The sequence below is a fragment of the Oncorhynchus gorbuscha genome, linkage group LG17 (assembly GCF_021184085.1).
Source record: "Oncorhynchus gorbuscha isolate QuinsamMale2020 ecotype Even-year linkage group LG17, OgorEven_v1.0, whole genome shotgun sequence".
Classification (NCBI taxonomy): domain Eukaryota; kingdom Metazoa; phylum Chordata; class Actinopteri; order Salmoniformes; family Salmonidae; genus Oncorhynchus; species Oncorhynchus gorbuscha.
This window is the reverse complement of record NC_060189.1, coordinates 16808926-16835843: the sequence shown is the minus strand read 5'-3', so window position 1 is coordinate 16835843 and position 26918 is coordinate 16808926. Positions and strand designations below refer to the sequence as shown.

Genomic DNA, 26918 nt, shown 5'->3' with positions numbered 1-26918 from the left:
GCTTGACGCAATGCATGACATAAAGGGCAGTGATGCATTTAACCCACAACACAACCTCTCCCCATTTTTTTTCAGAACAGCACCGTTTCCATTACTCAACGCAGCCATGTACTACTACCATTTTTGTAAATGACCAGTGTTAACTGTTCTTACCCCAGGCCCAGAGAGAGAGAAACCATGCTGAGCATTACACTTTTTTTTATTCTGCTGTCTGCCCCCAGTGGGGTCCCTCAGACAGTGTCTAGATTACAGCTACAGAACAGTACAGCAGCATGTCTGTATCATACATCACTAATCTGAGGGAGGGATGCTTACTGAACAATCATACTGCACACACCCTTTTGAGTGGGTTTGAACTATGTTAAAAGGTAGAGTACTGGGGCTGCTAGGTATAGCTGGGAGACAAGTGACATATCCAACTCCATCTAGGCCCCCCATATTCCATTCTGAAATACAGACTTGGACATTGATCAACCTAATACAATGTTACTTATTTGAATTGGAGTAAGATGAGTGAGCACTGAATTAAATTACAAACCCATCCTACCCTTCTATCATTTACACTTAATTAGATTCAACATTTTTCTCAACTGAACACAAGTCTCCCTCATAACAGGGTACCTCTGCTTCCTGTACTGTACATGATAGGTAATATACCAGTTCACTACCACTCTCTCACTCTTATATTGGATGCTAGCAAGAAAAGCAAGACCGAAAATGCACAGAAGCCATCAAGTTCCCGTGCTTCTACTCCCCCTCTATCCTCTCTCTGCAGGTCTTCTACTCCCCCTTTCTCAGTCCTCTCTCTGCAGGTCCTCCACAGCCTCCAGTAGGTGTAGTGCCAGGCTGTACTGGCCGTGGTTCTCAGGTAGGATCTCTATGAGGCGGCTCACCAGCCTGCTGGTCTGACTCAGGGGCACCGATGGGCACCCCAGCTCACTGGGGTCCTGGGGAAAACACAGATACACATGAATAGCATCAGTAACTCACACAAAACGATGTTCAGTGGTTATAGGATGACGTCTCACCATGGCCTTAAGTGTTATGAAGGTGCCATAACATGTGGTTATAGTGTGTATTCGGGAGGCTGGTAAGTCTCACTATAGGCTTGAGCCAGGTGTTCTAAAGTGGTTATAACATGTTATAAGGTAACACAGACGTTGATCTCACCATAGCCTTGAGCCAGGTGCAGAGTGTGGGGGGGAGGCGAGCCAGCAGCTCCATGGCGGGCCGGGTCTGGGTCTGGGTGTGGAGCAGGGAGTAGCTCAGCCTCTGGCCTGTTAGAACCAACAGCTGGGAACCCAACACGTCCTTATCCTCCACCTCAAACATCACCTGACAACACACACACCGCAGGCTTCTATGTCATATTTTGTGTGAGTGATCATATTCATTGTGTGTGTAAAGTTATTAAATATGACAAGTGACATGAGTGTACGAATATGTACACTCATAGGATAGTTTTAGGTACACCACCCGCTCACAAAAATGGATCTCTCCTACAGACAGTGAGTCACGTAGCCGTGGCTTGTTTTATAAAGCAGACCGACGTCAATGCATTTGGTTACTGTTCTATTGAATGTTAGAATGGGCAAAACCAGTGACCTAAGTGACTGAGCGTGGTATGATCATTGATGCTAGGCACTCCGGATCCAGTATCTCAGAAACAGCCACCCAGGTTTACAGAGAATGGTGAGACTGACATAACATCCAGTCAGCAGCAGTCCTTTGGGCGAAAACAGCTTGTTTGATGAGGTCGAAGGAGAACGGCAAAAACCGTGCAAATAACAGTGCAGTACATCAGTACGGAGCGGCATCTCTGAAATGCACAACTCGTCGATCCTTGTCAGGGATGGGCTATTGTAGCAGACGAACACCCTGGGTTCCACTCCTACTAGAGAAAAACAAGAGGGCTCCAGTGAGAACACGGTCACCAACACTGGACAATTGAGGAGTGGAAGAACATTTAGTTCAGTTGAGTAGCCTGGTCAGTCCCCAGACCTCAACCCAATAGAGCATCTTTGGGATGAGATGGAACAGGCTATTCGCAGCATGAATGTACCAACGTCCAATCTGCAGCAACTGCGTGATGCCATCGTGTCAGCATGGACCAAAATCCATGTGGAACATTTCCAACACCTTGAAGAATTCAGGCTATTCTGGAGGCATAGGGGAGTGCAACCCAGTACTAGATGGGTGTACCCAATACACTCACTGGGGGGTTTATGTTTTATGTGTTAGTATGTGTATCAGTTTCTATCCAGTTACCAGCAGATGTGTATTGAGGGACCTGTTGGTGTATGACTACCTACCTGCTCTGCCCGGGGGTCCAGGCCCTGGTTGTACAGCTCACACACCAGATGTCTGCGCAGGATGTCCGGGTTGACCTGCAGCAGGAGTCCCAGGTCCAGACACAGAGAGGGCCACGTCTTGTCCCCTGACCCAGACCCAGGGCCCTCCACCGCCTCCCTCTGGGTCGTCACCCAGCCTGTCAGCACCCTGAGCAGGAACTCCTGTCTGAGGGAGACCAGGCCAGGGTCCATGTCTCCACTGGGCATCAGCTGGATGGACGACAGCTCTCTAAAGAAGGCATTCTTACCCTGGAGGAAGGAAAGACTTGCAGTGTATAGTGTAGGTCAGTGTTTCCCAACCCTCTCCTCAGGGCCATAGTGTAGGTCAGTGTTTCCCAACCCTCTCCTCAGGGCCATAGTGTAGGTCAGTGTTTCCCAACCCTCTCCTCAGGGTCATAGTGTAGGTCAGTGTTTCCCAACCCTCTCCTCAGGGCCTCCCAGACATTTCAAATGTTTGTTTTAACCCTAAAAACTGGCACCTCTAACTCAATTAGTCAACTAATCGTCAAGCCTGTGACTAATTGAATCAGGTGTGCCAGTTTAGGGTTAAAACAAACATGTGAAACATCTGGGGAGGCCAGAGGAGAGGGTTGGGAAACACTGCTGTAGGTGTTATGCATGTGTGTACTCTTTGGTTTACACTACGTGTTTGTCTCACCTTGCTGTCGAACAGGCTGAGTGGTTTGACCCTGAGACTGAAGGTCATAGCAGTGTGGAGTAGAGAGGCCAGGAGATAGTGGTGTTGTACAAGGGGGTAGTGAACTCCCTTCTGCTCCAGGGCTAGCTCTGCTAGGGAGGCAGGACCCTCTGCTTCCCCCCACACCTCCTCCACACACAGCTCGGGAGGAGTCACCTCTTCTACCCCCGAGTCTGCCTGGAGGAGAGAGGAGAGAGGGGTTCAGAGTAACCAAGGACCAGCCTCACTTGCCAGTATCACTATTAAAAACCATCCAAAGCGCAGTCTGTGCAACTACAGATGCTTTAGTTCAAAAATAATTATTCTAAATCCCCGTGCTGCAGTAATGGTACACTGTGGCAAACTCTCTTGCACGGTGACATGCACATATACACACTTGCATGCAGCACATGCTTTTTACCTGTGCTGCAACGCAGGGAAACATTTTAATCTGCCCAACTGTATGCATCCATCCATCTTTTTTGATCCGTACCTCCATCAGAATCTGTAGCAGCTGAACACAGGAGCCCAGGAATGCTGTCATGGCACAGTCTCCCATTCCCACATCCTGAATACACACACAGAAAGACGTCATCTACACGTCTATTCACAACCAAAACACAACAAGTCCCAATCAGAGAGATATGTAGCTGTCAGGCTGAATAGGGCAGGACTGCTCACCCGTCGACACAGGCGGTCCTTAGGGGCCTTCCCCACCTGTGGAGAGAACACAAACAGACGATCAATTGGAGCACTATGAAGAGAATCATGATCACAATCAGGACACACTGGGGACTGATTTGAATGGTTACATCCCTACAGAATGTTTGTTTTGTATGTGAGAGTTCTGATGAACATATTCTGTAGGGATGTAACGATTCACAGATACGCATCGATCCCCGGCTCAAATGTTTAAGATGGGACTGAAACGGTCAGAAACTCGATTCAAACGTTACGTATCGTCGGTTCACTAACATGGCTCATATTACTTTACTTCTTCTCCTTCATTGTGGAGCATTTAACTGTGTTGACAGTCATTGATCAATATCAGTAGCCAGGTCAAAGTGCACATTGCCTAACGCGAGGTCGGCCACCTGTCACCTTCAGCATTCAAATGTTTAAAATGGCTTGCGCAATATTAGGCTTTATTAGTTGAGTGACAAGTTCAACCGATGTCATTTCAAGGTTATTGTTATCAAAGGTGCTGTTGAAAATGGCATTTTACTGGAATAGCCTAAGCTACCGCTGGAGACAACTCTCATTTGGATATAGTGGACTAAACTCCACTCCATGGTGAAGGAAGATTGTGATGACTCCACAAACAGTGGAGCAGAGACCTGGGTTTGTGGAACCTAGGACCACCTCCATCGATTCGCCCAAGGTCAATCCTTCAAATGCATTTAATTATCGAACGCCTACCTTCTACCTATGTCTGTCCTCTGTAGTTGTGTGCCTTTGTTTGCTGAAATCCATACATTTTCAATAAATGTTAATCAAATACAACCACCGACTTTTTCCTTGTTGAGATTCAATTGGCACATGCGCATTTGCGACGAGTTGCCATCTGAGCAACAGCAATGAGCAAACAGTCGGTGGTTGTTTTTGTTGAAAGTTTGAAAAAGTATGGATTTCAGCAAAAAAAATAATCCAAAAAGCTGTGCTATATATTCATTTTAACAGTGGGGGGGGGGGAACAAAAGCAAACATTGCCCCCCCTTTATCTGATAGTGGGGTGGCAGGTGCCCAGTCTCCCTTGTGGCTTAGCCCTACATACACCATACATACTGAACAAAAATATAAACATACCATGTAAAGTGTTGGTCCCATGTTCCAAGAGCTGAAATAAAATATCCTAGATATTTTTAATACGCACAAAAAGCTTATTTCTCTCAAATGTTGTGCACACATTTGTTTACATCCCTGTTAGTGAGCATTTCCTCTTTGCCAAGATAATCCATCCACCTGACAGGTGTGGCATATCAAGAAGCTGATTAAACAGCATGATAATTACACAGGTGCATCTTGTGCTGGGGACAATAAAAGGCCACTCTAAAATGTGCAGTTGTCACACAATGCAATTGGCATGCTGACTGCAGGAATGTCTGTCCACCAGAAGTTAATGTTAATTTCTCTACCATAAGCCGTCTCCAATGTCGTTTTAGACAATTTAGTACTGGGTCCAACTGAGCTCACAATCACAGACCACGTGTAACCACGCCAGCCCAGGATCTCTACATCCGGCTTCTTCACCTGCGGGATCGTCTGAGACCAGCCACCCAGACAGCTAATCGAATAATTTCGGCACAAACTGTCAGAAACAGTCGTCTCAGGGGAGCTCATCTGCGTGCTTGCGTCCTCACCAGGGTCTTGACCTGACTGCAGTTCGGCGTCGTATCCGACTTCAGTGGACAAATGCAGCACGGCCCCACGCTGAAAAGTGTGCTCTTCACGGATTAATCCTGGTTTCAACTGTCCCGGCAAACCGCGTGTATGGTGGCGGTGGAGTTGTGGTATGGGCAGGCATAAGCTACGGACAATGAACACAATTGCATTTTATCGATGGCAATGTGAATGGACAGAGGTACCGTGACGAGATTCTGAGGCCCATTGTCGTGCCATTCATCTGCCGCCATCACGTCTCAGCATGAAAATGCACGGCCCCATGTCGCAAGGACCTGTACGCAATTCCTGGAAGCTGAAAATGTCCCAGTTCTTCCATGGCCTGCATACTCACCAGACATGAGCATGTTTGAGATGCTCTGATTTGACATGTACTACAGCGTGTTCCAGTTCCCACCACATTCAGAAACTTTGCACAGACATTAAAAGAGGAGTGGGACAACATTCCACAGGCCACAATCAACAGCCTGATCAACTCTATGCGAAGATGTGTTGTGCCACATGAGGCAAATGGTAGTACTGACTGGTTCTGTGATCTACGCTCCTACTTTTTTTTTAAAGGTACACTATATATACACAAAGGTATGTGAAACACCTCTTCAAATGATTGGAACGGCTATTATTTCAGCCACACCCATTACTGACAGATGTATAAAACCAAGCACACAGCCATGCAATATCCATAGACAAACATTGGCAATAGAAGTGCCTTACTGAAGAGCTCAGTGACTTTCAACGTGACACCGTCATAAGATGCCACCTTTCTAACAAGTCAGTTTGTCAAATTTCTGTCAGCCCGAAGGACGCATCTGGGTTTGGCAGCTGCCAGGAAAACACTACCTGCCCCAATGCATACAGCCAACTATAAACTTTAGTGGAGGAGGAATAATGGTCTGGGACTATTTTTCATGGTTCAGGCTAGGCCCCTTATTTCCAGTGGCATTCTAGACGATTCTGTGCTTCCAACTTTGTGGCAACAGTTTGGGGAAGGGCTTTCCTGTTTCAGCATGACAATGTCCCCGTGCAGAAAGCGAAGTCCATACAGAGATATTTGTTGAGATCGGTGTGGAAGAACTTGACTGGCCTGCACAGAGCCCTGACCTCAACCCCATCAAACATCTTTGGAATGAATTTAAACACTGACTGCGAGCCAGGCCTAATTGCCCAAGACCTGTGCCCGACCTCTAATGCTCTTGTGGCTGAATGGAAGCAAGTTCCCGCAGAAATGTTCCAACATCTAGTGGAAAGTCCATGTTAATGCCTGTGATTTTGGAATGAGATGTTCGACAAACATGTGTACTTTTGGTCATATAGTGTATCCTTGACCATCAGATGCAGAACTGTATTCCCAGTCATGCGAAATCTATAGATTAGAGCCTAATTACTTTTTCAATTTTCCTTTATATGAACTGTAACTCACTAAAATCTTTGTTGCATTTTGCATTTATAGTTTTGTTCAGTGTACATGTACATAATTTACACACACACAGAGAGCGAGAAGTCAGCACAGACAGATATAGCACACACACACACAGCGAGAGAGAGGTTAGCTCAGGCAGATATAGCACACACACACACAGAGAGAGAGAGAGAGAGAGGTCAGCTCAGGCAGATATAGCACACACACACACAGAGAGAGGTCAGCTCAGGCAGATATAGCACACAAACAGAAAGAATTCAGCTCAGACAGGTATGGTATAACACACACACACACACACACACACACACACACACACACACACACACACACACACACACACACACACACACACACACACACACACACACACACACACACACACACACACACACACACACACACACAGAAAGAAGTCAGCTCAGACAGATACAGCTCAGAGTCCTAGCTCATCAGATCCATCTGCAGATTTTAATTTGTAATGGACAATGTGTTTATGCAAACCAATGTTAGTGCATCGTATCGAACCGATTCACATTGATTCCTTTCAAACTAAAATGTATAATTCCTGTATCGTTTCGGAGCCCGTGCATCTAGATATCGAATCGTGTTGAAAGGGAAAGATGCACATCCCTAATATTCTTCTCACCTTCTCTATAAGGAAAGCAGCAGCTGAGAAACATTTAACGATGAACGTGTTCCACATCATTGAAGAGATGCCTGCAGGAGAAAGAGAGAACCATCTTATAGCACAAATGAAGGGGCACACTGAGTGAATATTGCATAACGTGAAGCATAGTCTCACCCAGCTGGATGTGAGGACTTGAGACTAGCTTCAGATGTTCCACCGCCCAACAAAGATATCTCCCCTCCTACAGAGTGAGAGACAACAAAACATTTGATTGTACACCTCAAACTGTCAGTATATACAGTATCAGACAAAAGTTTGGACACACCTAATTCCAGGGCTTTTCTTTATTTTTGACTATTTACTACATTGTGGAATAATAGTGAAGACATCAAAACTATGAAATAACACATATGGAATCATGTAGTAACCAAAAACGTTTTAAACTAATCAAAATATATTCTATATTTGAGATTCTTCAAAGTATCCACCCTTTGCAATGATGACAGCTTTGCACACTCTTGGCATTCTCTCTATCAGCTTCATGAGGTAGTCACCTGGAATGCAATTCAATTAACAGGTGTGCCTTGTTAAAAGTAAATTTGTGGAATTTCTTTCCTTGATGTGTTTGAGCTAAATCAGTTGTGTTGTGACAAGATAGGGGTGGTATACAGAAGATAGCCATATTTGGTAAATAACCAAGTCCATATTATGACAAGCACAGCTCAACGACAGTCCATCATTACTTTAAGACATGAAGGTCAGTCAATGCGGAAAATTTCAAGAACTCAAGTGCAGTCGCAAAGACCACCAAGCGCTATGATGAAACTGGCTCTCATGAAGACCACCACAGGAAAGGAAGACCGAGAGTTACCTCTGCTGCAGAAGATAAGTTCATTAACATTTCTCTACCTCATATTGCGCCAAAATAAAAGCAGCAGACACATCTCAACATCAACTGTTCAGAGGAGACTGCGTGATTCAGGCCTTCGTGGTCGAATTGCTGCAAAGAAACCATTACTAAAGGACACCAATAAGAAGAAGACTTGCTTGGGCCAAGAAACACTAGCAATGGACATTAGACTGGTGGAAGTCTGCCCGTTGGTCTGATGAGTCCAAATTTGAGATTTCTGTCTTTGTGAGACGCAGAGTAGGTGAACGGATGATCTCTGCATGTGTGGTTCCCACCGTGAAGCATGGAGGAGAAGCTGTGATGGTGTGGGGGTGCTTTGCTGGTGATACTGTCAGTGATTTATTTAGAATTGAAGGCACACTTAACCAGCATGGCTACCACAGCATTCTGCAGCAATACGCCATCCCATCTGGTTTGCGCTCAGTGGGACTATCATTACCCAAAACACACCTCCAGGTTGTATAAGGGCTATTTGACCAAGAAGAAGAGTGATAGAGTGCGGCATCAGATGACCTGGACTCCACAATCACCCGACCTCAACCCATTTGAGATGGCTTGGGATGAGTTGGACCGTGGAGGGAAGGGAAAGCAGCCAACAAGTCCTCAGCATATGTGGGAACTCCTTCAAGACTGTTGGAAAAGTATTCCAGGTGAAGCTGGTTGAGAGAATGCCAAGAGTGTGCATAGTTGTCATCAAGGCAAAGGGTGGCTACTTTGAAGAATCTAAAATATACTTTAATTTGTTTAACACTTTTTTGGTTACTACATGATTCCATATGTGTTATTTCATAGTTTTGACATCTTCACTATTATTCTACAATGTAGAAAATAGTCAAAATAAAGAAAAAACATTGTTTAAGAAGTGTCCTAACTTTTGACTGGTGCTGTAGATGTGTATGTATGTGCATGTCTGTGTGTGTAAATGTGAGTGTGTATATAGATATGTATGGATGTCTGTGTGTATAGATGTGACTGTGTTGGATGTGAAGGTCTGTGTGCCGGTCCTGTACGGAGCCCCACCTCTGGGTCTTTGTTCCACTGCACCACGTACTCCCAGCAGCAGTGGGCAAACAGCAGGTCAGGAGAGAGGGAGTCTGGGAAACGCTGACACACAGACACCAGCAGCTCTGGAGGAACACAGGAACACGCACTAATATAACAACAACAAATACACTTCCCTATGGAGGAATCAGGTTAGTGACCACAGGAGTATCCACTCACCTGCTGCCCTGTTGAAGGCTGCATCCTCCTGGCTCTTCTCCGTGCTCTCGGCCTCCCCCCTCCTCTGCAGCATGTCCTTCAGCCGCTCAGGGGCCAAGTCCTGCCTGAACACCCACTTAGCCACGCTGTCTGCTATACCACCTGAGAGAGGACATAGGGGAGAGAGAGAGAGCGTAGGTAATCACTGATCTACTGTATATGTGATTGTATTGTATCACTCTCATCAATCCCAACCCTCTCTGATCTGAGATTCCTTCAGGGATTATGGACTTTTTATTTCTTATAGTACATATCCAGTACCTCGGCCCCCCTCCAGGAGGGCTTTGACTGAGCAGTGTGGTGTGGCGCTCCCTGGTGTTCCCTGAGGAGGAGGCACACACAGCAGTGTCTGCAGGGCCAACACGTCCTCCAGCTGTCTCACACACACCGCCCACTGCTCCAGCTCCAACGACACCGCCTCCCACTCCGACTGGAACTGATACACACACACACACACACACACACACACACACACACACACACACACACACACACACACACACACACACACACACACACACACACACACACACACACACACACACACACACACAGAGAGTCAGTGACGAAGCACACATATCAGTGTGTGTGTGTGCTAGGGTGTGTGTGTTCACCCTCTCCTTTGCCAGAGCCAGGTGATTATGTGTGTGTGTGTGTGTGTGTGTGTGTGTGTGTGTGTGTGTGTGTGTGTGTGTGTGTGTGTGTGTGTGTGTGTGTGTGTGTGTGTGTGTGGTGTGTGACCTTGGTTTCAGCCAGGATGGTGATGTTAGCTTTAGCAGCGCGGTGAGCCACTATTGCAGCCAACAGGGCGGCAGCAGAACTGTGGGACTGGACACACGCAGACCGCACCTGCTGCCACCAGGGGGAGACACACTGCATGTCCCACGACTCCTCCACCGCACCTAGGGAGAGGAGGAACACAGCCGTCTACAGAAGTCAATGGGAGTCTAGCCACATACCATCTAACCACAAGCTAACTCAATGTCATCACAGCACAGACTAGATTGGAAATAAGAAGTGCTCACACACCTTTCATGGAGCTGAGGGCAGTGAGCAGTGTGTGTAGGTGTCTAACGGCCTCTGTTTTTTTCAATACTTCCTTCTCTCTGTGCAGCCATACACTCAGCAGCAGAGACTGAGGGAAAACACACACGGACAGACAAGATGGATGAGTAACATTTCATTCTATTTCAAACAGTCCATTCTTCCTCCCATACCCAAATCTTCCCTTTCTAGAATCGGCTTCCTCTTATTCCTCCACCACCTCTTCACCCTCTCTCCCACCTCTCCTCACCAGTAGTTGCTGTGGGCTGATGCCGGTCTTCTGCAGTGTGTTACAGACTTTCTGTAGAGGGCTCTCTCCTGTCAGACAGCCCCAGAACAGAAAGCTCCCTACAGGGGAAAAACACACACACACAAACTAACCTCTAATACACTTATATGTAATAGTGTGTGTGTCTGTGCGTGTCTTTGTGTCGTGTGTGTGTGCGTTTTCATTCTACCAAGCTGTGTCCAGTCTGCGTTGGGCCCTGGCACCACTCTGATCTCCTCTCCCTCACACTCCATCTGGGACAGGAAGCTCCGGACAGGAAGTGATGCGTCGGGGGAGTCCAGGGCGAAAGAGACGGAGGGGCGGGAGCCGGATGTGAGCTCTGCGTAGCGCTGCAGGGTAGGGGAGACACGGGCCAGCTCCTCCGCTATACCTGCAACCTCCGTCTGAAAAGGAAGAGGTGGATGTGGAACAAGAGAAAATAGAAGAGTGGTTCTAGATTCCAAATTGGTGAGTGTTGCTGACAACTCAGCAATGGCCTGCCGTTTACTGCCTTGAATGTAGCTAGCTAGTTAACTCAGTGTCAGACTGCTGTACAACCAGTGGTGTTTGTTGTACTCACAGGTTCAGTGTGTGTGTCTGTGGTGGCCTCCCCAGTAGAGTGGAGTTGTTGGATGTCTGTGTATAGCTGCAGCAGTTTCAGCTGGGAGGAACACAACTGGAACAACCCTTCATCTACTGCCTCGGGGTCTGCAGGGACACAGCACACGGGAAACACACACAGGCATTAACCCACACACACAGACATTAAGACACCTATTTGTACACAGTTTAATAATATTCAACCTCAATACATATCCAGAAATACACAGTACCTTGCCCTTTGAGACTGGCCAGTAAGACTCGGGTGATGTTGGTCAGACAGGAGACTGGAGCATTCTTATTGGCAAGCAAAGACTCCAGGGCCTAAAGGACAGAGAGCAGTAAGTAGTAGTACTGACACCACTATGTGTGTGTGTGTGTGTGTGTGTGTGTGTGTGTGTGTGTGTGTGTGTGTGTGTGTGTGTGTGTGTGTGTGTGTGTGTGTGTGTGTGTGTGTGTGTGTGTGTGTGTGTGTGTGTGTGTGTGTGTGTGTGTGTGTGTGTGTGTGTGTACCTGTTTCTTAACGGCAGGGTGTTTGATGTCCAGCAGTACACTCTGGGCCTCGCTCTCCAGGATATCTGTAGAGAGGAGGTCAAATTTAAGAAAGAGCTCTTCTGGTTTGCCCTGTTCAAATACTTCCGTAAAGGGTATCCTCCCATCTTTTAATTCCCCCCCCTCCATCTCTGTCGTACCTGGTTCCACCTCTCTGCTCTTCAGTAGTGTGGTCAGTCTCTTCAGCAGGTGCATGTCCTTCGCCCTCTCACTCTTCTTATCACTGACATAGAGAACATAATCATTATGTCCCTTTGGTAAAACTACACAGGCTGTGTACGGTGCATTCGGAAAGTATTCAGACCCCTTCCCTTTTTCCACATTTTGTTACGTTACAGCCTTATTCTAAAATGTATTAAATAAATAAAAATCCTTATCAATCTATACATAATGACGAAGTGAAAACAGGTTTTTAGAAATGTTTGCAAATGTATACATTTTTTTACTGAAATACCTTATTTACATAAGTATTCAGACCCTTTGCTGTGAGACTCGAAAATTGAGCTCAGGTGCATCCCGTTTCCATTGATCATCCTTGAGATGTTTCTACAACTTGGAGTCCACCTGGGGTAAATTCAATTGATTGGACAAGATTTGAAAAGGCAGACGACACCTGTCTATATAAAGGTCCCACAGTTGACGGTGCATGTCAGAGCAAAAACTATGCCATGAGGTCAAAGGAATTGTCCGTAGAGCTCCGAGACAGGATTGTGTCGAGGCACAGATTTGGGGAAGGGTACCAAAAAATGTCTGCAGCATTGAAGGTCCCCAAGAACAAAGTGGTCTCCATCATTCTTAAATGGAAGAGGTTTGGAAACACCTGGACTCTTCTTAGAGTTGGCCGCCCGGGCAAACTGAGCAATCGGTGGAGAAGGTCCTTGGTCAGGGTGGTGACCAAGAAAGGTCCCTCTGACACAGCTCCAGAGTTGATCTGTGGAGGTGTGAGAACCTTCCAGAAGGACAACCATCTCTGCAGTACTCCACTAATTAGGCCTTTATGGTAGAACGGCCAGACGGAAATCACTCCTCAGTGAAAGGCACATGACAGCCCGTATGGAATTGCCAAAAGGCACTTAAAGGACTCTCAGACCATGAGAAACAAGGTTCTCTGGTCTGATGAAACCAAGATTGAACTCTTTGGCCTGAATGCCAAGTGTTACATCTGGAGAAAACCTGGCACCATCCCTACAGTGAAGCATGGTGTTGGCAGCATTATGCTGTGGGGAGGTTTTTCAGTGACAGGGAGACTAGTCGGGATCGAGGCAAAGATGAACGGAGCAAAGTACAGAGAGATCCTTGATGAAAACCTGCTCCAGAGTGCTGAGGACCTCATACTGGGCAAAGGTCCACCTTCCAACAGGACAACGACCCTAAGCACACAGCCAAGACAATGCAGGAGAGGCTTCGGGACAGGTCTCTGAATGTCCTTGAGTGGCCCAGCCAGGAACCCGATCGAACATCTCTGGAGAGACCTGAAAATAGCTGGGCAGCAACGCTTCCAATCCAACCTGACAGAGCTTGAGAGGATCTGCAGAGAAGGATGAGAGAAACTCCCCAAATACAGGTGTGCTAAGCTTGTAGCGTCATACCCCCAAAAAACGTGTCTGTAATCGCTGCCAAAGGTGCTTCAACAAAGTAGAGTAAAGGGTCTGAATACTTATGTAAATGTGATATTTCAGCTTTTTATTTGTAATAAATTTGCAAAAATTTAAAAAACGGTTTTATTAATTTTAGAATAGTGTTGTAATGTAACAAAATGTGGTAAAAGTCAAGGAGTCTGAATACTTTTCGAATGCACTATATATGTGGAATCTTTCACAATACAAGAATTGTACTCCTGATCTTCCCAAGATGTCCCAACTGTACTACAAAGTGTGTGTTAGTGTGAAAAGTCACCTGAGGGCCAGATGAAAGGGGACAGTGACAGTGCGTAGCGCTCCAGTAGCAGGGTCAAACAGACACACCTGCTGTGTGTGGAGCAGCCAGCCCTGACTAGTCACACTGTTCACCCCCATCAGCCGGTAGCCTGCATACAGCAACCTGACACATACACACATAGGAGAGAAGGAAATGGTTACTGGTTAAAGTAGTTCAAATGCTTTGGAAACATACGATTAGAACTGTGTGTGTGTGTACCTGCAGTGTTTCCCTACAGTGAAGGCTCCTACTCTGGGCCCCTGCTGTGTGCCCCACACCTCCAGGATGCCTCTCCTGGGTGCATAGATGACCAGGAACTGGGCGTGGCGCCGAGGGAGGGGCGCAGAGGGTGAGGACTCGCGCTCGCCCCGCCCCTCAGACACCTGTACCCAACCCAGCTGGGCATCCCGGTATCCTGGGAAAACACAGAAATAGGTTATTATAACTAGATAAATAAGTAGGGCCTTTTTCCAGGTCAAACACTAGACCCTACTCAACATTAGCTGTCTTTATACTAAACCAGATCATTCATTTGCTGAGGAGTTGGGCTGTGATGATACCAGTATTGCAATATTTTTTCCATGGAAAAAATGAAAACAAGAAGCAGACCAAACTCTTTGGTCCTTTAAAAACCTGCTATATGTTGAATATTGTGTACTATAGCTTGGAAATAAATGAATGTGACTCTGGATGACATAATGATGTTTGTTTCCAACATTAGGCCTGTTTTCATATTTTGTTTTCTTGCCACGATACTAATGATACTGATATCGTTCCGGCCCTACTGTTGAGTGTTGAAGGGAGAATTCTCTTTCACCCTTCCACATGCGGATAGCTATGCCTCTTCCCACGTCAAGCAGCGTGACCCTGCCGAAGTCGTCCGTGACCCCAGCCAGAGTGTTACAGGGGGACAGACAGATGAACTCCCCGTGGCGCCGCGAGTCTGGGAGACCAAACCTGAGGGCGGGACACGAGAGGGAGGAAGGAGTTTGGGCTAGGCAATCAGTTAAGTGAGAAAAGTAAAAAAAAAAAAAAAAAAGGCTAATTGATTAATGTTAAAGTAATAAAAAGATAACTTGGCAATTTGACTGCGTAGATTGCATGTGCAGCACAAACAGTTCCCTAGTTCTTCTGACAAAAGGGATGGTGTTGGTCACCTGACTGCCATGGGTGTGGCCGGCTCCACCTTGGGCTTCTGTTTCTGAGTTGGCTCCTCCTCACTCTGTTTCTTCCAGCCCAGCCAACCACTGACGAGAGAGCGAAAGAGATCAGTGCGAAAGAAAGGCCAGATAGGAGAGACAGAGAGAAGGAAAGGGGAGAGAAAGGGTGCAGAAAGAAAGAAGCCATGCAGAAGACAGACAGAGGGAGAAGAGGAAGAGGACATACAGAGTTATAATTCATTAGTTGTCAGGGAAGAGAGGCTATATATCAGTGTATTGATGTTGCTGCTTTGCGTCCTGTGTGGCTGTATCAGAGGTAGCATGGCTCAGTGTAGGCCCCAGCCGTATCAACACATCCACACACAGCACCACAGGGAATACTCACCATGATTAAAGGGAGCCGGAGGCCAAGATACTGACAACCGGGAAAAGACTCATACATACAATCACCAAGAAAAACACACACGCACCTGGCGGCGCTGAACAAGGCCGATGTGAGTTTGCTCGCCACAGCAAGAGCCACATGGGAGAGGAGAGGCTGGGAGCTACCCTGGAGAGAGATAAAAACAATATTTTATGACTGGACATTTTCGTGCTGATTTGGTAGAAATCTCTGCTCTGTTTACAGCAGGGGTGGGAAAAATAAGGCAATCCAGTCAGCGGGAGATTTGAGTAAAAACAATTTTTTGGGGGTGGGGGGTAAACTATTTTAGGTTAAAATAACACTACAGGCTAGATAGAAAGTATGTCGAAATTATAATGGACCTTTATAAAATGTTCAAATAACTGCCCTTTTTCAAAATAGCGTCCCTCCTCTGAATTTAGAAATCCTGATGTGGCCCACAAGCCAAAATTATTGCCCATCTCTGCTCTAGAGGGAATAGAAATGTCAAAAATCACTGCTACTGGTCTGAACTAATGCCGACTGTGCTCACTTCTTAAAGAGTAACTACCAATCTCTCAAGGAGATAAATAGACCAGGCATGAGGTGAATAAAAACATGGACAAACACACACCTCAATGGCATAGTAGAAGCCTGTGTAGGGTCCTCCCCCCACAGTTATGTACTGACTCATGGCGGGGGGGCTGCCCTTCACAGAGGCATGGAAACCCCCCAGGATAGACGCATTCTTCATCTGGTCAAACACACACAGCGTCATTATACCTGACAAGGGAGGGAGGGGCGGAGAGAGAGAGTACTGTTATAATGGAGAATATAGCTACACTTTCACTGTCTGTCAACCAGAATCCATGATCTTCTCCAACTTCTTCTCACCATGCACCTGTCCTCCTGCCCCTCTCCCTCCAGCCCCCCCCCATCCACTCCCTGTGCCCCTCCACCCATCTGACCCTCCCTCCTCGACTCTCTCACCCACGCTGCTGTGGTCTACGATGGTGTCCATATCCTGTAGACCCCACTTCTTATAGGCCAGAGGAGGAGGATGGACCACCTCACTGCCTGCTGCCGCTGCTGAGGGGGCGAGTAGGGGAGAGAGAGAGAGGTAAAGACACAGAAAGTTAGGAATAATGATTAAGAGAAGGGGTTTGAAGAAAGAGGTTAAGGAAGTGAGGGTTGCCAGAGAAAGAGGAGATGAAGGAAAGAGTTGAGTAAATGGTGTGGAATGACTAAATCACCTCAAGCCACAATACACAAAATATACCCCCAAAATACTACATGTACTACCCTAAGTGTCAAATACTAGCTTTTGTGCGTGTGTCAGTACCTGCATCCTTTCTGGCGAACTCTGTCAACCCAGCCAGCAAATAGAGAACATGGTTCTATTAAACATCATGTAACCTTTATAGCATAATTACTATGGTACTGCAACTAGTTTTATAACTACGAACACTAACCTACAGCGCTGTGAAAAAGTATTTCCCCCTTGCTAATTTTCTCTACGGTTGCAGTTTTTATACTGAATGTTATCAGATCTTTAACCAAAACCTAATTTTAGATAAAGGGAACCTGAGTGTACAAATAACACAACAATGACATACATATTTTATGAACAAAGTTATGCAACACACAATGCCCCTGTGTGTAATTGCCTTACACTCAATAACTGTTTGTGCCACCTTAAGCTGCAAAGACAACCAAACGGTTCCTGTAGTTGTTGATCAGTCTCTCACGTCACTGTGAAGGATTTTGGCCCAGTCTTCCATGCAGAACTGCTTTAACTCAGTGCCATATGTGGGTTTTCAATAATAAAAAGTTTTGAAATGGCTTAGTCAAAGTCCAGACTAGAGGTCGACCGATTATGATTTTTCAACACCGATACCGATTATTGGAGGACCAAAAAAAAATAGATACTGATTAATCGGACGATTTAATTTTTTAAAAGTATTGTAATAATGACAATTACAATAATACTGAATGAACACTTATTTTAACTTATAATACATCAATAAACATCGATTTAGCCTCAAATAAATAATGAAACATGTTCAATTTGGTTTAAAAAATGCTAAAACAAAGTGTTGGAGAAGTAAAAGTGCAATATGTGCCATGTAAAAAAGCTAATGTTTGAGTTCCTTGCTCAGAACATGAGAACATATGAAAGTTGGTGGTTCCTTTTAACATGAGACTTCAATATTCCAAGGTAAGAGGTTTTAGGTTGTAGTTAATATAGTATTTATAGGACTATTTCTCTCTATACCATTTGTATTTCATATTCCTTTGACTATTGGATGTTCTTATAGGCACTATAGTATTGCAGGTGTAACAGTATAGCTTCCGTCCCTCTCCTCGCCCCTACCTGGGCTCAAACCAGGAACACATCGACAACAGCCACACTCCAAGCAGCGTTACCCATCACTCCACAAAAGCCGCGAACCCTTGCAGAGTAAGGGGAACAACCACTCCAAGTCTCAGACCGAGTGACGTTTGAAACGCTATTAGCGCGCACCCCGCTAACTAGCTAGCCATTTCACATTGGTTACACCAGCCATTAGGCTGATAGGCTTGAAGTCATAAACAGCACTGTGCTTGCGAAGAGCTGCTGGCAAAACACACTAAAGTGCTGTTTGAATTAATCCTTAGAGCCTGCTGGTGCCTACCATCGCTCAGTCAGACTGCTCTATCAGTCAGACTTAATTATAACATAACACACAGAAATATGAGCATTTGGTCATTAATATGGTCAAATCCGGAAACTATAATTTTGAAAACAAAATGTTTATTATTTCAGTGAAATACGGGACCGTTCGGTATTTTCTCTAACGGGTGGCATCCCTAAGTCTAAATATTCTTGTTACATTGCACAACCTTCAATGTTATGTCATAATTACATAAAATTCTGGCAAATTAGTTCGCAATGAGCCAGGCAGCCCAAACTGTTGCATATACCCTGACTCTGCGTGCAATGAATGCAAGAGAAGTGACACAATTCCACCTGGTTAATATTGCCTGATAACCTGGATTTCTTTTAGCTAAATATGCAGGTTAAAAATATGTACTTCTGTGTATTGATTTTAAGAAAGGCATTGGTGTTTATGGTTAGGTACAGTCGTCCAATGATTGTGCTTTTTTCGCAAATGCGCTTTTATTAAATCCCCCAGCATTGCATCGATTATATGCAACGCAGGACACGCTAGATAAATGAGTAATATCATCAACCATGTGTAGTTATAACTAGTGATTATGATTGATTGTTTTTTATAAGATAAGTTTAATGCTAGCTAGCAACATACCTTGGCTTCTACTGCATTCATGTAACAGGCAGGCTCCTCACGGAGTGCAATGAGAGACCGGTGGTTAAAGCGTTGGACTAGTTAACTGTAAGGTTCTCAACTGACCTGCTTAGTTAAATAAAGATATATATATATATATATATATTTATTTTAAATCGGTGCCCAAAAATACAGATTTCAGATGGTTATGAACACTTGAAATCGGCCCTAATTAATTGGTCAGTCCGATTAATCGGTCAACCTCTAGTCCAGACCTAATCCCAATTGAGATGTTATGGCAGGACTTTAAACGGGCAGAAAATTAATCCACAGCCAAAAATTTATCCACAGCAATGTGAGAGACTGATCAACAACTACAGGAAGCACTTGGCTGCATTCATTGCAGCTCAAGGTGGCACAACCAGTTATTGAGTGTAAGGGGGCAATGACTTCTTCACACAGGGGAATTGGGTGTTTCATGTTAATTAAATAAATTAAATAAGTATCCATTTTTGTTATTATTTGTAAACTCAGGTTCCCTTTATCTAATATTAGGTTATGGTTGAAGATCTGACAACATTCAGTATCAAAGATTTTTTTTTTTAATCGAGGAAATTATTTCTAATTTGCTGTCAACCTTTTTGACAGCACTGTACCTCTACTGCTACTACAGTACCTCGACAGACACAAAACACACACACAGAGCAGTACCTCGACAGACACAAAACACAAAAAACACACACACACAGACAGACACAGAGCAGTACAAAAACACACACACAGAGCAGTACGACAGAGCAGTACCTCGACACGACAGACACAAACACACACACAGAGCAGTACCTCAGACACGACAGACACAAAAACACACACACAGAGCAGTACCTCGACAGACACAGAGCAAACAGACACAAAACACACACACAGAGCAGTACCTCGACAGACACAAAACACACACACACAACACACACACACACAGAGCAGTACCTCGACAGACACAAAACACACACACACAGAGCAGTACCTCGACACGACAGACACAAAACACACACACAGAGCAGTACCTCGACACGACAGACACAAAACACACACACACACAGAGCAGTACCCGACAGACACAAAACACAAAACACAGACACACAGACAACACACACACACACAGAGCAGTACCCGACAGACACAAAACACACACACAGAGCAGTCGACAGACACAACAGACACAAAACACACACACAGAGCAGTACCTCGACAGACACAAAAAACAAACACACACACACAGACACAAAACACACACACAGCAGTACCTCGACAGACACAAAACACACACACAGAGCAGTACCTCGACAGACAAACACAAACACGACAGACACAAAACACACACACAGAGCAGTACCTCGACAGACACAAAAACACACACACACAGAGCAGTAGACAAACACAAACACACACACAGAGCAGTACCTCGACAGACACAAACACACACACAGACAGTACACAGAGCAGTACCTCGACAGACACAAAACACACACACAGAGCAGTACCTCGACAGACACAAAACACACACACACACAGAGCAGTACCTCGACAGACACAAAACACACACACACACAGAGCAGTACCTCGACAGACACAAAACACACACACACACAGAGCAGTACCTCGACAGACACAAACACACACACACAGAGCAGTACCTCGACAGACACAAAAACACACACACAGAGCAGTACTCGACAGACACAAAACACACACAGAGCAGTACCTCGACAGACACAAAAACACACACACACACAGAGCAGTACCTCGACAGACACAAAAAACACACACACAGAGCAGTACCTCGACAGACACAAAAAACACACACACAGAGCAGTACGACAGACACAAAACACACACACACACACAGAGCAGTACGACAGACACAAAACACACACACAGAGCAGTACGACAGACACAAAAAACACACACACAGAGCAGTACGACAACACACACACACAGTACCTCGACAGACACAAAAAACACACACACAGAGCAGTACGACAGACAGCAGTAAACACACACACACACAGAGCAGTACCTCGACAGACACAAAACACACACACAGACAGTACCTCGACAGACACAAAACACACACACAGAGCAGTACCCGACAGACACAAAAAAACACACACAGACAGAGCAGTACCTCGACAGACACAAAAAACACACACACACACAGACAGACAAAAAACACAGAGCAGTAAAACACAAAACACACACACAGAGCAGTACCTCGACAGACACAAAACACACACACACACACAGAGCAGTACCTCGACAGACAGACAAAACACACACACACACAGAGCAGTACCTCGACAGACACAAAACACACACACACAGTACCTCGACAGACACAAAACACACACACACAGAGCAGTACCTCGACAGACACAAAACACACACACACACAGAGCAGTACCTCGACAGACACAAAACACACACACACAGACACACACACACACAGAGCAGTACCTCGACAGACACAAACACACACACAGAGCAGTACCTCGACAGACACAAAACACACACACAGAGCAGTACCTCGACAGACACAAAACACACACACACACAACACACACACACAGAGCAGTACCTCGACAGACACAAAAACACACACACAGAGCAGTACCTCGACAGTACAGCAGTAAACACACACACACAGACAGACAGACACAGAACAGTACCTCGACAACACAAAACACACACACACACAGAGCAGTACCTCGACAGACGACAGACAAAAAACACACACACACAGAGCACCTCGACAGAGCAGAGCAGTACCACACAGAGCAGAGACAGACACAAAACACACACACAGAGCAGTACCTCGACAGACACAAAACACACACACAGAGCAGTACCTCGACAGACACAAAACACACACACACACACAGAGCAGTACCTCGACAGACACAAAACACACACACACAGAGCAGTACCTCGCCACGACAGACACAAAACACACACACACACAGAGCAGTACCTCGACAGACACAAAACACACACACAGAGCAGTACCTCGACAGACACAAAACACACACACACAGAGCAGTACCTCGACAGACACAAAACAACACACACACACAGAGCAGTACCTCGACAGACACAAAAACACACACACAGAGCAGTACCTCGACAGACACAAAACACACACACAGAGCAGTACCGACAGACAGACACAAAACAAAACACACACAGAGCAGTACCTCGACAGACACACAAAAAACACACACACAGAGCAGTACCTCGACAGACACAAAAAACACACACACACAGAGCAGTACCTCGACAGACACAAAAACACACACACACACAGACAGACGACAGACACAAAACACACACACAGAGCAGTACCTCGACAGACACGACAGACAGACAAAACACACACACAGAGCAGTACCTACAGAGCAGTACCTCGACAGACAGACACAAAAACACACACACAGAGCAGTACCTCGACAGACACAAACACACACACACAGAGCAGTACCTCGACAGACACAAAACACACACACAGAGCAGTACCTCGACAGACACAAAAACACACACACAGACACAAAACACACACACAGACAGACACAAAACACACACACAGAGCAGTACGACAGACACAAAACACACACACACAGAGCAGTACCTCGACAGACACAAACACACACACACACAGAGCAGTACCTCGACAGACACAAAAACACACACACAGAGCAGTACCGACGACACAAAACACACACACAGAGCAGTAACAGACACAAAACACACACACAGCAAGACACACAAACACACACACACAGAGCAGTACGACAGACACAAACACACACAGACACACAGACACAAAAACACACACACACAGAGCAGTACCTCGACAGACACAAAACACACACACAGAGCAGTACCACGACAGACACAAAACACACACACAGAGCAGTACACAGACACAAAACAACACACACACAGAGCAGTACCTCGACAGACACAAAACAAAACACACACACAGAGCAGTACCTCGACAGACACAGAAAAACACACACACAGAGCAGTACCTCGACAGACAGACACGACAGAAACACACACACAGAGCAGTACCTCGACAGACACAAAAAAACACACACACAGAGCAGTACCTCGACAGACACAAAAAACACACACACAGAGCAGTACCTCACACACACACAGAGCAGTACCTCGACAGACACAAAAAACACACACACAGCAGAGCAGTACAGAGCTCGACAGACACAAAAACACACACACACAGAGCAGTACCTCGACAGACACAAAACACACACACAGAGCAGTACCTCGACAGACACAAAACACACACACAGAGCAGTACCACACAGACAGACACAAAACACACACACAGAGCAGTACCTCGACAGACACAAAAACACACACACACAGAGCAGTACCTCAGAGCAGACCGACAGACACAAAACACACACACAGACAGACACAAAACAACACACACACAGAGCAGTACCTCGACAGACACAGAGCAGTACCACAGACAAACACACACACACAGAGCAGTACCTCGACAGACACAAACACACACACACAGAGCAGTACCTCGACAGACACAAAAAACACACACACAGAGCAGTACCTCGACAGACACAAAAACACACACACACACAGAGCAGTACGACAGACACACAAACACACAGACACAGAGCAGTACCTCGACAGACACAAAACACACACACAGAGCAGTACGACAGACACAAAAACACACACACAGAGCAGTACCTCGACAGACACAAAAAACACACACACAGAGCAGTACCTCGACAGACACAAAAAACACACACACAGAGCAGTACTCGACAGACAGACACAAAACACACACACAGTACCTCGACAGACACAAAACACACACACACACACACAGAGCAGTACCTCGACAGACACAAAAACACACACACAGAGCAGTACCTCGACAGACACAAAAAACACACACACAGAGCAGTACCTCGACAGACACAAAACACACACACAGAGCAGTACCTCGACAGACACAAAACACACACACAGAGCAGTACCTCGACAGACACAAAACACACACACAGAGCAGTACCTCGACAGACACAAAACACACACACAGAGCAGTACCTCGACAGACACAAAACACACACACAGAGCAGTACCTCGACAGACACAAAACACACACACAGAGCAGTACCTCGAGCCACCTGGTTTCTGCAGGCGCGTAGAGACTGAAAGAGACTGAAGCCATCAATAGTGACCAGGGCTGCTGGGTAAAGAATGCTCAGCTCCTCATGCTAAGAGAGAGAGAGAGAGAGAATGAGAGTGAGAGAGCGAGAAATTCATAAATAAAGTGTCATGAAAAGAACCTTGATACCCAGGCCCAGACAGCTATCAGTGTTTTGGTGTTTGCTACAGCCGTACCTGCTCGGTGACACCAGGGTGGCGGGGGATCTCGTAGGTGCGACACTTGAGCCTCAGGACAGGATCCTCATTCAACAGCTGGGCTAGGAGTAGGACCCCACTCTGACAAAAACACACAAAACACCACTGTTAGAATAACATTAACACACCAGCCAGACTTCCAGGTAACAAGTCAATACTGCTGTACTGCACCTCTGTGTAGAAGCGAACATAACCAGATGAGAAGCCCACTACAATACAAGTCCAGTCTGGCCGACCTGTGGAACTCCTGAACACACACACACACAGACAGACAGAGTTAATACTTATCATTAGAACACAAACCAACATACACATTGATATGTACACACAAGTGATCATACATGGAGGATGGACACACACACAGACAGTGTCGGACATACTAGATGGCTTACCTTTTCTGGCTGGCCAGAGGTATACAGATGACACTGCTCACACTCTCCCTGTAAAGAGGCAGGCACGCACACACACACACAGTCGATATGTATACTTTTACAATGTAAGTAATAATGAACTTCCCATGTCAATAAAGTCAATTGAATTTAATTGAATCTGGAATCTAATCTTGACTTCTTTCTGTGTCCTTTCCTTTCCTCACATTCTCTCAGTCTAACCCCCTCTCTCATTCATCCACCCTTATGTTTCTTTCCCTCCGTTCTCTTCCCGCTCCTCCCCCGTTCTCTTCCCCTCCCCCCTCTGTTCTCCCCCCTCCTCCCTCTGTTCTCCCCCTCCTCCCTCTGTTCTCCCCCTCCTCCCTCTTTCCGTTCTCTTCCCCCTCCTCCTCCCTCTGTCCGTTCTCTTCCCCCTCCTCCTCCCTCTGTCCGTTCTCTTCCCTCCTCCTCCTCCCTCTGTCCGTTCTCTTCCCACTCCTCCTCCGTTCTCTTCCCACTCCTCCTCCGTTCTCTTCCCCCTGTTCTCTCATTCCCTCTTTCCCTCTCTCACTCCTCCTTCTGTTCTCTCCAACCCCTCCTCCCCTGTATTCCCCCCTTCTCTCATTCCCTCCTCCCCCGTTCTCTTCCCGCTCCTCCTCCGTTCTCTTCCCCCCTCCTCCCCTCCGTTCTCTCCCCGCTCCCTCCCCGTTCTCTTCCCTCGTTCTCTTCCCGCTCCTCCCCGTTCTCTATTCGCTCCTCCCCGTTCTCTTCCCGCTCCTCCCCGTTCTCTTCCCGCTCCTCCCCGTTCTCTACCCGCTCCTCCTCCCCCGTTCTCTACCCGCTCCTCCCCCGTTCTCTACCCGCTCCCCTCCCCCCGTTCTACCCCCCCCTCCTCCGTTCTACCCCCCCCCCTCCTCCTCCGTTCTCTTCCCTCTTCCCCCTCCTCCTCCGTTCTCTTCCCTCTTCTCCCCCCTCCTCCTCCATTCTCTTCCCCCCTCCTCCTCCGTTCTCTTCCCCGCTCCCCCTCCTCCTCCGTTCTCTTCCCCCCCGCTCCTCCTCCGTTCTCTTCCCCCGCTCCTCCTCCGTTCTCTTCCCCCGCTCCTCCTCCGTTCTCTTCTCTCCCCCTCTGTTCTCCCCCTCCTCCCTCTGTTCTCCCCCCTCCTCCCTCTGTCCGTTCTCTTCCCACTCCTCCTCCGTTCTCTTCCCACTCCTCCTCCGTTCTCTTCCCACTCCTCCTCCGTTCTCTTCCCCCTGTTCTCTCCCCACTCCTCCTCCGTTCTCTTCCCCCTGTTCTCTCCCCCTCCTCCCTCTCTCCCTCCCCCCTCCCTCCTTCTGTTCTCTCCAACCCCTCCTCCCCCGAATCCCCCCCGTTCTCTCATTCCCTCCTCCCCCGTTCTCTCACCCCTCCTCTGTGCTGAGAGTTCCACTCCAGGACACAGCCAGGGTCATCTCCTCTCGGCCGCCATCATCTGTCCGCCACTTCGCTGCAAGAAAGAGGAAACAATGTCAACACACACCCCACCAACAGCAGTGTATGTGTCATTGGGAGATGTTTATGTATTTGAGGACATTGACTTTGTTTCATGTAGCTTTAATAAGGGTAGGGTAGAGAGCATTTGTGTGTACATTAACATGCGTGTCTGTGTTTTGGGACACATACCTGAGAGAAACACAGCCTTGTGGTCTTTGGCAACGACCATCAGGTCTGAGCAGGGAGACAGAGAAACCACACAGTCCTGCAGCCAAGGGGCACTCCCTGCAGCACTGTCCTCCTCCACCCCCTAAGGAACACAACAACAGGACCAAACCTTATAGATCACAGAGGGCTATGGAAGGGTGCTGTCTGATTTAGGCTAGTCTTCAGTTAAAGAATATAAATAGGGTAAGAGACAGACAAACTGACCGTGGTGGTGCCACTGCCATCTTCTTTGGCCTCAGGGTTATCCCATGACCCCCAGTCTGAGTCGTCCCAGGCCAGCTCATTCTCTGAGCGAGAGAGATCAATCACAACTATTAGGTGGTGCAATCCAGAGTCAATTGTCAGTTAAAATGTTAGTGGTTCTTTGTAACTCAGCTGGTAAAGCATGGTGCTTTTAATGCCAGGGCAGTGGGTTTGATTCCTGGGACCACCCATAAGTAAAATGTATGCACACATGACTAAGTCGCTTTGGATAAAAGTGTGTGCTAAATGGCATATATTATTATTATTATAATAGTTAG

At 46.6% G+C, this 26918-nt stretch overlaps 1 protein-coding gene across 5 annotated transcripts in view; it reads right to left on the bottom strand.

The window, feature by feature from the left end:
• Positions 1-181: 181 nt before the first annotated feature.
• Positions 182-26918, bottom strand: part of rab3gap2 (RAB3 GTPase activating protein subunit 2 (non-catalytic)) — a 28612-nt gene continuing 1875 nt past the window's right edge. The window contains exons 2-35 of one of the 5 annotated variants that reach the window (XM_046308197.1): positions 26602-26684; positions 26359-26479; positions 26101-26182; positions 24723-24770; positions 24502-24577; positions 24310-24411; positions 24083-24182; positions 16911-16931; positions 16559-16657; positions 16203-16351; positions 15657-15736; positions 15184-15273; positions 14844-14983; positions 14246-14441; positions 14006-14149; positions 12250-12332; positions 12071-12135; positions 11791-11881; positions 11538-11665; positions 11148-11361; positions 10940-11037; positions 10675-10780; positions 10387-10547; positions 9907-10081; positions 9607-9747; positions 9406-9512; positions 7650-7716; positions 7494-7564; positions 3709-3744; positions 3449-3595; positions 3010-3225; positions 2313-2600; positions 1171-1335; positions 182-947 (exon numbers count right to left, since the gene is read on the bottom strand). In XM_046308197.1, the coding sequence (XP_046164153.1) occupies positions 795-947; positions 1171-1335; positions 2313-2600; positions 3010-3225; positions 3449-3595; positions 3709-3744; positions 7494-7564; positions 7650-7716; positions 9406-9512; positions 9607-9747; positions 9907-10081; positions 10387-10547; positions 10675-10780; positions 10940-11037; positions 11148-11361; positions 11538-11665; positions 11791-11881; positions 12071-12135; positions 12250-12332; positions 14006-14149; positions 14246-14441; positions 14844-14983; positions 15184-15273; positions 15657-15736; positions 16203-16351; positions 16559-16657; positions 16911-16931; positions 24083-24182; positions 24310-24411; positions 24502-24577; positions 24723-24770; positions 26101-26182; positions 26359-26479; positions 26602-26684 (4043 nt within the window). In that variant the 3' untranslated portion in view covers positions 182-794. The remainder of the gene's footprint in view (positions 948-1170; positions 1336-2312; positions 2601-3009; positions 3226-3448; positions 3596-3708; positions 3745-7493; positions 7565-7649; positions 7717-9405; positions 9513-9606; positions 9748-9906; positions 10082-10386; positions 10548-10674; positions 10781-10939; positions 11038-11147; positions 11362-11537; positions 11666-11790; positions 11882-12070; positions 12136-12249; positions 12333-14005; positions 14150-14245; positions 14442-14843; positions 14984-15183; positions 15274-15656; positions 15737-16202; positions 16352-16558; positions 16658-16910; positions 16932-24082; positions 24183-24309; positions 24412-24501; positions 24578-24722; positions 24771-26100; positions 26183-26358; positions 26480-26601; positions 26685-26918) is intronic. The other 4 variants (XM_046308201.1, XM_046308199.1, XM_046308200.1 and 1 more) reach the window with 4 other exon arrangements.